Source organism: Epinephelus lanceolatus, chromosome 16 (assembly GCF_041903045.1).
Source record: "Epinephelus lanceolatus isolate andai-2023 chromosome 16, ASM4190304v1, whole genome shotgun sequence".
In the NCBI taxonomy this organism is placed as follows: domain Eukaryota; kingdom Metazoa; phylum Chordata; class Actinopteri; order Perciformes; family Serranidae; genus Epinephelus; species Epinephelus lanceolatus.
The window spans coordinates 31,837,255-31,850,684 of record NC_135749.1 but is presented as its reverse complement, the minus strand read 5'-3'; the positions used below and the strand labels follow the sequence as shown (position 1 = coordinate 31,850,684).

Genomic DNA, 13,430 nt, shown 5'->3' with positions numbered 1-13,430 from the left:
GTGGGTGCAGTGCGATAAGAAGTTGATGCCACAGCGACCACATTTGTTAGGTAGGCCTAATGCAACTATGGTCCACAGAGTATAGGTCAAGGTCAAGGTAAACTTTATTGTCCACAAGGGAAATTTGGCTTGGGCTTCCAACCCTGCTGCAGCCACAAAAAACACATACACAAAACAGCGACTAAAATATACAAAAGACATGGGCAGGACCATATAGGCATAACTGTAGCTGTTGCTGTGTCAGTGTGAAAGCGTTTGACTGGACTAAAGGACTCTCTAAAGGCCCATTTATGCTCAACGTTAAATACGGATCTGGATACGGACGGAGCCTTCTGTCCGTGCTCCGCGTTCATTTTGTACGTATTTCTGCTTGTTTCCATAAAGCTTATGGATACGGGCCAAACGGAGCAGTACCACCGGAAACCGCGGGGGCAGTGTTGCTGTCACTACCCGATACGTAGCTCTAGTAAGACACAAAGAAGAAATAACAATGGCGGAAGCTCACAGTTGCGGAACCCAGCTTGAAACTTGCTGCCAAAGCTTGCTGGCTGATTCCTGTAGCGAGAAAGCGCAGGGTGACAGCTAGTTGCTCTGCCTCACTCACAGGTGCTCTGTGCGACTTGTCATGCTGGATGTGGGGGGCCACCCGGCGAAGCAAGTTATCGAATGCCCCAGCGGACATCCTGAAGTACTGGAAATGGCGCTCGTCAATTTCTCTCATCGGCAGTACTAGAGAAAATAATTCTCCGTCCTCCAGTTGTGATGTATTTAACGGCCTCACCGACCACCGCCTCCTACAACGCTGCCTCTGTTTTTGTCTTTTATGCAAGAGGTACATTATCAATATCTCCTCCACAGTCGCTATGTTTGTTTTTGAGTTTGTTGTTGTCATAACCTTTTGACTCTGGGCTGCCCCCTGGTGGATATATTGGTTAACATCCATGCCAACGTAAAGGACGCATGGAAGTATGTGGGCAGTGACGCTAACATCGTTTGAAACGGACGTACATTTTCGTACGTAAAGGGAGCATAAATGGGCCTTAAGGGGTTTAATGTTTAGTTGTCCCAATAAGTACCTTTTTTTAAAGAGTTCTAAAGCTGTTTTTCCACTAACAAAAATTAATATTATCATTTTCACATTTAACCATACACTATCAATGCATCATGCCAACCAAGCCAGCAGCTAGGGTTATCTAAACCCTACCTTAAAATATATGCCACAGAATGAAACCATTGTTTTTGTAATAAAACAAGTGAAATGTTTATTTCTCTATATGACTCTAGGATTCAGTGTAACAGTCAGAAAGTCATCAAAATCTCTAAATAATGTCTGTTGTTACACAGCAACATTATCTAAAGCTTGCTAACTGAAGCTAGCTAACATTAGCCTGTCACTTGTGAAATCAGACCAAATGAGAAATAAGTGGGTGTGTTTTAGTGGTTAGAAACTGAACTTGTATGGGGAAGACTGTGTTTTCCCTGTTCATTTAAAACCTACATAGTCTCGCTTTAGGCAGCTATTTTACTGAGAAGGTGACATTGATTTTTCATGTCCTCTGGCAGAGCTCTTCAAAGCCTCGGCAGGCAGATGGCAAAATCCAAATCACCTGTGGAGCCGTGACTGACGGTGCCAAGAGGGAGCCAGGGTGCTGAAGTTCGGCCTCAGCACGTCAGCAGAGGAATTAAGTTGTTTTATTTAATACAGAAGGGAGATCAGCAACTTGCCAGGAGAGCTTACTGTGGATGCTGCTCTATACTTGTCCTGAGATAAAGAATCGATGAAGCAGTGGGTGTGGGGGATGTCTGCAGCCAGTTATGTCATCTTAATCAGGTTGAATGCACATAGAGTGTGCTGTTGTTGTTGTTACTGTGCTTCATAATATTATCTAATTGGAGTCAGTTTCCTCAGCGTAAACCTCAAGTGGTGTAAGCAGATAGAGGGTTTTGGGTTCCAACCCATGGGCCCTTCTCTGTGGAGTTTACATGTTCTCCCCTCGTTAGCATGTATTTCTTAAGCATCGCACCATAGTCCACAGACATGCAGCTTAGGGTTTATTGTTAACTCTAATACTTCCCTAATATCAGACAGAATTTTTGAACTTATTACATTCCACAGTGTAATGAGCTGACAATTCGAACTCAGCAGAGTGGGCAGATTCAAAGGTCTGGACACCGGCAACTTTAATACCCCTTTTTTTTTTCACGGATACCTGGTATTTAACATTTTATATTTGTTTCTATTTTGGAAACCGAGTTTTGGTTCCCAACCTGACTGTACTACCAAAATAACAAAGGCTGTAGTAGTAATGATTTCACTAAATTTCCACCCGTTAAAAACATGGTTGTGAACCATAAGTGTTGTGGGTTGTGCTGGACAACATCTGCCCCAGACCATTAGAAACCTCAAGGAACCCAAAGCTGCTGAACATGGTTCCCTTGGCCCCAAGCTAACCTGATAAAAATAAAACTACGATTAGTGGGAAAGTGATCTAAGGGTAATGCAGTCAATTACTTTTTAGAGCCCTCTTGGGGGGGGGTTTAAATGAAACCCTGGAACATAAAAGGGTTCTCAATAGAACCCCCTGGGTGGGTTTTACAAACCTAAGTGAAGCTAAAATGTCTCGGATATGGCCATGGCCATCCTGCTCTGGTGACGTCATTTGGAGGCAGAGTCTGCGCAGTCGATCTCCAGGGTATCAAGTTTCCCGCCCAAACACCCATCCAACCAATCTCGTGCAGTGCCACTGAATGAGAACCCACCAACTGGTTACATGGTTGTCAATCATGTTGTAAAATGCCCATTTTATACCGTTAAATAACTGATAAAAATCAAACTTATCAGAAAAACACTTGAACATACAACAGTGTGATGTAATTACCTTAAATGATTAAAACCATTATTGGTAATAAATAAATAAATAAATAAATAAATAAATAAATGAATAAATGATTTGATGTGCACTTTGAATTTTCAGTTTGGGTCATGTCCCATCCACTACCATGGAGAGGGTGGGCTTTATGACCTATACTGCAGCCAGCCACCAGGGGGGCGATTAAGATGTTTCAGCTTCACTTTTAGGTAACTGTCATGCTGTCCATCTTTATACACAGTCTATGGTTTTACATGAAACCCTCAGAAAAGGGTTCTTGGTAGAACCCCCTGAGTGGGTCCTAGATGATACCCTCAGAATATATAATGGTACTCGGTAGAACCCCCTGGGTGGACTCTAGATGAAACCCTTGGAATGTGAAAGGGTTCTCAGCAGAACATCTTGGGTGGGTTTTAGATGAAACCCTTGGAATATAAAAGGGTTCGCATTAGAACCTCCTGGGTGGGTTCTTGTCAGCACCCTTAGAAGACAGAAACGTTCTTGATTGAACCCACAGAGACAGTTCTGGATGGAACCACTGCACCATAAAAGGGTCTTCTGTGAAACCTTTTTCAAGGGGTTTTGTGTGAAAACTTTCACAGATGGTCCTGGGGATAACCCTTATGTTGGGTTCTGGGTAGACCCTTTGAAAGGGTCCAGATGGAACCTTTATAAAAGTGTCTACCAGGAAACAAAAAGGGTTCTTCTATTGGCACAAGTTGAAAAACGCTATATGGCTCTACTTAGCACTCTTATTTCTAAGAGGGTATGGTTAAAGGACATGTTCACATTTCCATCTTAAAACAGTAACAGTGTATCTTCCAAAGTTACAATGTCTTTAGTATGAAATTCTACCTGTACAGTGTACAGGCAGACAGATGCATCTGAGTATTGTTTTGTTCCTGCTATCGTGTGGGTCATGACTTAGCAGTAAACCCACTTTAAGGCCATGGGATACATTAAAGTGAGCTGCTAGGTGAGGGAGGGGAGAAGGTAGGTCACAGTGGTTAAATACCACCCAGTCATGACCCCTGAGTTCTGAGGAGGTCAGACATTTAATCCTGCGGCCTTCCCACCATGCTTCAGTCAGGTTTACACCTTTAGAGGGACCACCCTATGAAGCAGGTGTAGTTTGGTGGAAGCTGATGTGTTTTGTGTGTAGACTGGTTTACAGTGGCGCAGATGGTGGATCAGCAGGCAACACTAAGTTAAGCACATTCAAATGGCAGAGCCACTCACCACCACTTGCTGGATTAAAACTTAAGTCTTTGCCTGCGTGAAGGCCCAAGGCAGTTTGGGGAAGGACTCACTTTTACTTTGTCACTTCACTTGATCAGGTTTATTTTTACAGCGGATAAAAGCTGCAGCGTGCTCGTAATCAGGCAACATTTCTGTGCCAGGTTCAGTCAGCTGACTTGTTTTCAGCCTGAGACAGGAGTCAAGCTGCAGGGCAATCCTTGTACTCCTAAGAGTTTAGTTGACCTTTAACCTGCATCACATGTCAAACCTCCATCTTACCCGTTATTCTCATTGTATATTTCATATTAATAGCATAACAACAACTAGGATTTTGAGACAGATACATGTACTGAATGTGTGCTGAATACTAGCATTACTGACTATGCAAATATCTTTAAATATACCCACTCAAGAAACCGAAAATCATATGTTTCTCCTGGAGTTTTTTCACGAGTTTTACTCATGAGAAGGTGTAAAAGACTCCTGAACAACTATTTAACCATCGTGGGACACAAAGTCTTAAAGAAAACCTTCACCCCCGCAAAATGACCATTTGTATATCAATTATTCACCGTGATACCTTGAATTTGTGACAAACACTTAGTTTTTCTTGCATGCCTCCATGGTGAATGGAGAATCCAACAAAGGTGAACTCAACATATCTGGGACCGCACTGAACAACAGCAAAACCATATGAAAACATCCGTTTATAAACTCTCACACAACTTTTACAGTATGAAGTCTCATTCTTCCAGCCTTTTGCTCACAAACAAATGTACGTATTTCCAGTGTTCTTCAATTTACTTTAGTTCATGAAGAATGATTGCCTTTTTTTGGATTCTCCATTCACTGCAGAGGCATGTGAGAAAAACAAAGTTTTCTTCACGAATTCAACATAAACCATGATGAGTAACTGATATTAAAATGGTCATGTTGCGGATGACGTATTCCTTTAAAGAACCTTCCAGGATAAAAGTCAGTCTATGATTATTCCATTTGGAAAAAGACATTTACTGATAGCAACTCCCCATAAAAAATTTATTTCCCATGTTGTTTTATTTATTGAAGTCAAAATTGACTTCAAGTTTATAGTTTAGTTGAGTGTACTTCATTAGGATTCTCATTAGCTTCTGCATTGCAGCAGCTATTCTTCCTGAGGTCCAGGATCAGGTCAGGATTTCTTTGAGCTGAAGTATGATATTTAAACTAAACTAAGCTAAGCTATACTACTTTAGCTTCCACTTAAACACCCTAAAACAGCATCTGGCTAAGCAACTTTGATAGATGTATTTCCCTTGCAGCCCAGAAGTTTACAATAACATATTATCTCAAATAATATTTTATACAAAAGGTAAATTCCAAGAGTGACCAGAAGAACCTCGCTCTAAAATTTCTGTGCATGCACAAGAGGCCAGTGATATAACTGGAAACCAAACCTGTGCAGGATAAAGTAGACATACCTTCAAAATATGTCTGCATCCCATTGATAATGTCCTTAAACACGTAAATAAAGAGATACATAACCAACACATTGCTTTGTACGGATATTTGTTTATTGATGTGTACTTGTTTCTTACATGCATATATGATTCATAGTTGTCCTATTGAGTTGAAGTCATCTGCAGTGGTGGAAAGTACATTTACTTAAGTGTTGTAGTTGTAATTTACTATTTCTACTATTTCCATTTTCTGTTACAGTTACTCTACAAATCAAAGCCAAATATTGCACTTTTTATTACATTCATTTTCAAATTCAGATTATTAATACAAAATATAATAATAAATGAAATATTGTCACTAGCAGTGAATAAAATAAATAAAATTAGCACCACCTTCACCAAGTACTTTGACTACTTTTACTTTTGGGACATATTTTATGCTAAAACTTTTGCGCTTTTGCTTTAAATCTTAAATGTAGGACATAAGTAAAAAATCTATGGACTTCTTCCACTGCTGGTCGTCTGTGATGCCCGCCTTGATATGTGTGTCTGTTTTGCTCTAAACCCTGTTTGTGAAAAACACCCTCTAGATAAATGTGACTTGGCCACTTGACTACAAGAGGAAAAAAATCAAGAAGCTCAGGGGTTCACATGAGTGCTGCTGTGGCTCCGCCTCAGGTTGATCCATCTTAATTGACTTATCTCAACAAGTGGAGGTTGATTTCTTCTGCTGCTCACAGACAGATCATCACTGTCTGTCCTGGACTCCTCAGCTGCTCACACAGGTAGGAAAACAAACAAAGCTGCGCTACATTGACAACATGTAATACTGCGATTCTTAATGCTCAAGCAACCGGACTCTAGGAATGGACTTTTTGACTTTCTTGGACTTTTGGTATTGGTAGTATTTACCTTAAATTAGGTTTAAGTGAGATTTTCTGAGAATAAAGACATTAAGTCATCATAGAGTCATGACAAAGGAAGAGATGATTTTTTTTTGTTGTTGTGTTTTGCTGATTGATCATTGTCTATTCTCCATCCAAAACAATGAACCGCAAAGAACATTACTTAGATGATGACAACATGCTGAAGAAGAGACTAGAATGCCATGATAATCTTAATCATCTGCTGTTACCCATAACCTTTCAAAGATTTTTTTATCTAAACATGCTGTATGTAACTCCGGTGAAAGATTGTTGACTACTGAGTCTCATTCCCAGGTCGCCCAATACCGATGCCTTGGGTTGGTGGACTATCAATCCCAAGCACTGGTATTTGAAGACTGGGGAAAGAAACTCAACAGTCAACTATCTTTTTCCAGAGTTACATATACCACTTTTATATGATGAATTTCATAAATGTTTATTGATGTTCAAGATGCAATTAAAATTGGTTATTGTATATTGATTTGCAATTTACCATTGAGAAAAAGATGAGACACACCTCTTCTTGTTTTATCAAAGTATAAAGTACTTGAATTGGTTTGTTAATTGGATCTATTTATGGTCACCATAGTGCTTTACTTCGCTCCCCAGGAGATTAGATTATTTTGTCTTGATTGTCGCAGATGAAAAAAAATACATTACATTATGAATTATTTTCATTACTGTCTGAAAATTGTGCAATGAGTTTGCTCATTGTGTGATAAGTCTATTTTTTCTAGTAATGTAAGTGTATTGATGTTACTTTCAGTCAGTGGGGATAACAAACCAAGGCTCTGATTTTTAGCATTGCATTGGATGGACTGCATTGGATTAGTAGTGATACACAAAATATAATGAGTTACCCTTCACCACTAACTGAGCTGGAGGCTGAATTTTACCATTTGAAGACCCTGGGGATGTTGGTGGACACTAAGGCTGGGTATTGGTAAAGGTATCAACCAGATTAACCCAGTTCTAAGTAGCATTTAAACTTCTCCAGTCAAATGATACCTGCATTTGATTTTTTTTGTACCCAGATCTAGAAAACAATGACTAGTTGTATGCATTAGCTTGCAGCCAATCTCTGCAAGCGTTCAATTTAATGCCACGTGTAATTTGCAGCTACAACCTCCTAGTCTGGAGTATGCTAAAGCTGAGTTGGGTGAATTTGATGGAGTTGTTTGTACAGTTATTTATCAAATACTTTTATGATTTGAACACTTTTCTAAAATACATTAATGTAAATATCATTTGGATAAATGCTTCCTTCACATGATGGGTATTGGATAAAGAAGTAAAAAAGTGTATCAAATGTTTACTTCATCAGTATAAATGTATTAGTTGTAATTACAGCCTTTGAAAGCCTTTCAAAACTGCTCAAATTTGAAAGTGGACAAAACACAGGATTTTACCTCATTGCCACTGAAGCTACAAAACCATAGGAAAAAAAAAATAATAAATGAATTAATTGACAAAATTTAATTGGGTGGGAGATCAGTAGAGACAGTCACTCAGCTGAAAGTGCTCATCCAAGCCTTGTTGGCTCATAAAGCTGGGCTTACTGTGGCTGATGAAATTATATTAATTGGCATTTAAGAATATGGCTCTCCTAAACATCTTAAATATTCCACATTGATAATGAGGAAAAAAATACCTCATGAAATCAAAGCTTAAGTACGGAGAAGCCATATTCCTAAATGTCACCCAAGACCTTCCTGAGTCATACTGCTCAGGTCCTCAGTGCTGAGTTGTCAGGGTGCAGTGGGAATCAATTCTCACAGATTATTTTCCTCACACTATTTGTTGTTGTGCATATCAAAATTTGACACAAAACATCTTATATGGCTTAAAGAACTGGTAACATATTGCAGTCTGCTAATTCTTAATAGCAAACAGGTAGAGAATAGCAAAACCATCTAAAGCATCAAACTATAAATGCCAGTAAACAAACACTTCAGCCTTGACCTGGGTTGAACCTTGTCCGTGACACCTCTTGTTGGTATTACTGATGGTCGATTGGCTTAATGAGCTTACCAAGCAGCTTCTGCTCTTTTCACAGCATATGCTTCTGTGGACTGAACTGTAGGCCAGGACCAGGATCAAGAAGGATACTGCAGCCACTCAAGAGGAATAGTCTTCTGTTTACCTCTTTGACAGAGTAGAGGAGGTGACTCCCTAGGTTGAATCTGTGAGTTAATTGCCCTAGAAGAGCTCAAGAGCTACAAGTTCACACTTAGCTCTAAAGCATCACCAACAACATCAACAATGGGTAACAGCAAGAGCGGCGCTGTGTCCAAAGAGATCCTGGAGGACCTGAAACTCAACACCAAGTTCTCAGAGACTGAGATTGTCCAGTGGTATGAAAACTTCAAGAGGCAGTGTCCAACAGGGCGCATCACAAAAGAGGAGTTTCAGAGCATCTACAGCAAGTTCTTCCCAGAAAGTGACGCCCAAACATACGCCCAACACGTCTTCCGCTCCTTCGACACAAACGACGATGGCACACTGGACTTCAAGGAGTACATCATTGCTCTCCACATGACATCAACAGGGAAGACCACCAGGAAACTGGAATGGGCCTTCTCGCTGTTTGACGTGGACAAGAATGGATACATCACCAAGTCAGAAGTCAAGGAAATCTGCTCGGTGAGTTTTGGAGAAAGGGGAGTTATGTAGTGGCCTTACAAACAACCAGCTCTTGTAGGTTGCTCACTGTTTGGCCTCCAGATGTTTGGGAATTGTCTGAGGGAACAGTTAAGTGCTTTGAGTAAAAATGACGCATAGACGACAGCTTCATCTGCATAGAAGTTGATATTAGATTATTCTGTACTGTATTTGTTAGTGTGATAAGTCAGGCATTAGCAGGTTTTGCAGACCTCAACACTGGGTGAACCAGGTTTAAGAGGGTGTAGGTCCCTCTGTATACTGTCAGATTGGGACCAGGACAATTCAATTGACAGGTAGATAAAGGCATGGAGGTTAGATTGCAAGAAGCACAAAGGGAAGGAACTGTGAATGACATTTGCCGTGCAGTGAAGGAAGTTATATTTACAATATTGATAGTCAGATAACACAGGAGCTTGCAGGAGTTTAAATTAAGCATGTGATTGTCTGGAAATGTGATTGTCTGTTGTTTTATTTGGACATGCCACTCAAACTTTTTGTAATTTCTGATTGCACCTCTATTAGCAACCACTCACTCAATAGTAGCATCAAATTCCCTTCCACTAAATTTACCTGCAGCATTGAAAGCTATTTTGCATCTCATGGTATTACGGTTGTTAGGTAAGTTTTTTTAGACACAAGATTAGACTTGATTGATTGATTGATGCTGATAAACAGTTTAGGATTAATTAAGGGCTAAGCCGACAGAGCACTTTGGAGTGAGGAGGGGATGATATATATAAATACAGAATGAAGAGTATACAGGAGTCATGCTCTTATCCTATTTTAACAATTGTGGATCAAAAGAAATGTGACATGGTAATTATTGAAACTCAGATTTGAGTTTGAAAGACTCAGTAATCTACCTAACCGATTCTTAGTAAACTATGGCAGCCACTTGTTTTTTGAGTAGACATTAGCCAAAATGAAATGAAGTGTAAACAACAGTATCATCTGCATACAGGATGATTTGGGACTGTCACATACTGCATCATTTGGTGGCTTCTCAACAAAGGTTGGCGTTGAAAACAGTTTAACAATACAGTGAATTATACAAATTATAACCATAACACCTATTTTTTTCATTCAAAACTTTTCAGTTGTCAGATATGAAGTTAGTAACATTTAAATTCCAAATAATATATCACCAATGCCACTATTTTGGTTATGTTAACATAACTTACTTGCGTGTACTTCACTGAATTAGTTTTCAGAAAGCAAAATGGCAGAAAATTATTATTATTATTTCTATTATCTCTTTATACAGTTTGCATTGCAAAAATAGCCAGAAAAGACTAAGTGACGTTAACAGTAAAAGTCATTGAAAAAAAGCCAAATTCTGCTTCAGTCTGACTGCAGTAGTCTGAATGAGACAATTTGCCACTGATTTGACAGCTTGGTCATTTTTCCACTGTAATCTTTTCATTAAGCCCTGTAATTGTGATTTTTTCTGTATGTGATGAGATTATTTAATGTATGTGTTGAAATGTAAAATGCCCAGATATTAATCCAATTGGTCGGTATTCCAGGAAGTCATATAGAAGCGGTTATAAAGAGACAGGAACCACCAAACAGTATAAAGATTATAAACTATAAAAGGGCAGTTTGATATTTTTGTGTTATTTGTGTTATTTGTGTTATCCTATTTTTGAGGGCTTTGGATTTCAATTTAAAAGATTTGAGGTCATATAATCACAGAACAAAGCTAGAGAGGCCAAATGGCTGGTTGGTTAATCCCTGGCACCACAGCAGTTTGTTGCTGTTTTTGTCAGTAGAAACATGATCAGCTCATAGGTGTGGCAAAATGGTTGAGATTAAAGGGGGATTTGGGTGTGATGTTTCCTGTCCATTAGTTCTGACTGTGCTGACTGGGAAGAGTGACTAAGGGGGAAAGTGGCAGAGGAGGGATTTCAAAATGTGAAATATTTGAACGCTTTCTTCTCTTTTACCTTTCTGTGTCTGCTGTTGCTTTCCCCTAACAGGCAATTTTCAAGCTGATTCCTAAAGATGAGCTGAATAGTCTAGCTGATGATGAAAACACAGCCGAGAAGAGGGCAGACAAACTCTGGACATTCTTTGAAAAGGGTGATAATGGTGAGAGACAACAGTGTGAATGGAGACATGAATGTATAAATATGAGACTTTAGACAACCTTGGTGCCCTTGCTTCGAATCGGACAGGAACAGCAAATACATTCAACAGTTAGTCATGGAAAAGGCCTTAGTTTTTGGGGGTTTTTTTAGATATTTTTTGGGCATTTTTTGCCTTTAATTGATAGAAAAGTGAAGTGTGAAGTGGGGAGAGAGAGGGAGTGACATGCAACAAAGGGCTACAGGCTGGAATCAAACCCAGGCCGCTGCAGCAACAGCCTTGTACATGGGGCACCTGCTCTATCAACTAAGCCACCAACGCCCCAGGAAAAGGCCTTAGTTGAAATGAATGAGCAAATATTCATGTTCAGGATTGGGTTTGGCCTTGCATCTGTTGTACCAGCAGATGTTTTGGACCTTTCTCAAAGAGGAACCTTTAAGAAGTCTGGTTGAAAAAAGTTGCTCTGCATATCCTCCATAGCAGTATGCAGCTGAACCAACTACTCCTTGGGTTGAGGACAGCAAACGTCTCAGAGATAAAGCTCAAGCAAACTAATAATCTGCAGTCAAACTGATTTTGTCTGAGGTACTGGTGTGATTGCACTAATAAAGGCAACAAATTAATCAGTGTGCTCCAGTGTTTTTCCCCTTGGAGCCTAAGTGTTTTTAATGTTGTGTCATTTCAAATACCTGAACTAAACTTTTTCTTTTTTTCCTTTTCTGCCTCCAGAACGAGTGGCAGAGGGAGAGTTTATCCAGGGAGTGTTGGATAATGAGGACGCCCTTCGTTTGATTCAGTACCAGCCTTCGAAGTAGTACTCTCCTAGAGATTCGTTATATCTCTCTCCAGTCCTGTCATTTCCACTTTACCCTTTACTCTGCTAATGCAATGACACCTGACAGCACCTTCACAAATGTGAACACACAGCAGGTGTGACGATAACGCCCCATCGCTCAAAATTAATGATGCAGAATCACCTCCAGGGTTTAATAGCATTTGTTACCAATGTATGTGTGCTGCCTGAACAGCTTTCTTCATCATACAGGAAATTAAAAAAATGTTAAAAACTCCACGATGACTACTGTCTGTCCATCACAAAGTAGACAGTAATATCCCCTCATACATGACCTAACTGACATTTCCCCACAAATAAATAAAATGTGCATATGCGTTTCCTGCTAAGTTTAGCCTCCTTTAGATGGAGCACATACATTATTTCTGAAACTGTCAATGTTTAGTTTACATTTCTTAAGAAAAATGTAATAATGGTGTGTTTTAGCAACTCAAGCACACATTTTAATATGATAACATGTCATGTGCTTTAGTTAAGTAACATTACCATGAAATATGTTGTTTTTCTTTCTCTTTTTGGCAGCCAATGCTGGTCTCTGTAGTCTCTGGGATGTTTTTTAAAACCCTGACCAACATGTAAATGCCGTGAGGTGTAACTGTATCTGGGCCCTTCCTATTGTCTAATTTTGTGTCTTTTACAGTGTTCAATTCATCCATGTGGCACAGTCGTACATGTTTGATGTTCTAGTTAAGTGGTGCACTCTGGGCAATAGGTTGTTCATGTACAACAACATGTAAAACTAAGTGTTGGTCCCAGATTTCCCTTTACGATAAATTCAATAAAACAAACCCATGAAATTGTAATAAAACTTAAGTTGTTGGAAGTCTTCTATAATTCTTCTTTTCAGCTGTTATTATATTTATTATGCAGCTTGCTAACATGATCACAATACTAATGCTAATATTCTGTTCTGCAGCGAGTAATGCTTAGCATGTTCACCATCTTAGTTTAGCTTGTTGGGATGATAACACTTGTTAATTAGCACAAACCCAAATTACAGAATGTTCTTAAAGCTACAGTTGTTATCATAAAAAAATAACTTTTTGTCTGCTAAAACTGTAACTATATCCTGAAAGTAGTACATGAGACAGATGAACAGTGAAAAAAAGTTGTAGTGCTTCTAATGGTGTTTACAATAATCCACCGCGCCTGAATGAAAACAACCAATCAGAGCCAAGGAGTCTTGTGAACTGTGGTGGAACTGTCAAACTAGGCTGCACTGATCAAATATGAATCAAGATATGGTTATCATATTGCCTGGTTCTTGCCTCAGATGTTTTCAGAAACATTCTAGTGTTTAGCTGTTTAGCTGTACAATGAAAAAGTTTAGTAATCAAGTGTATACTAGTCC

The 13,430-nt window shown here is 39.3% G+C and overlaps 1 protein-coding gene across 1 annotated transcript; it reads left to right on the top strand.

Moving 5' to 3' along the window:
* Nucleotides 1–6,281: 6,281 nt before the first annotated feature.
* LOC117263923 (recoverin-like) lies at nucleotides 6,282–12,892 on the top strand. The gene is made up of 4 exons (XM_033637660.2): nucleotides 6,282–6,333; nucleotides 8,531–9,117; nucleotides 11,118–11,229; nucleotides 11,956–12,892. Exons 2-4 carry the CDS (start codon nucleotides 8,737–8,739, stop codon nucleotides 12,039–12,041), a joined length of 579 nt encoding a protein of 192 aa, XP_033493551.1. The 5' UTR covers nucleotides 6,282–6,333; nucleotides 8,531–8,736; the 3' UTR covers nucleotides 12,042–12,892.
* Nucleotides 12,893–13,430: the final 538 nt, after the last annotated feature.

Coding starts and splice junctions, on each gene's coding strand:
- LOC117263923 (XM_033637660.2), top strand. CDS start 8,737: ATGGGTAACAGCAAGAGCGGCGCTGTGTCCAAAGAGATCCTGGAGGAC. Junction 9,118..11,117: donor AAGTCAAGGAAATCTGCTCG/GTGAGTTTTGGA, acceptor TTCCCCTAACAG/GCAATTTTCAAGCTGATTCC. Junction 11,230..11,955: donor CTTTGAAAAGGGTGATAATG/GTGAGAGACAAC, acceptor TTCTGCCTCCAG/AACGAGTGGCAGAGGGAGAG.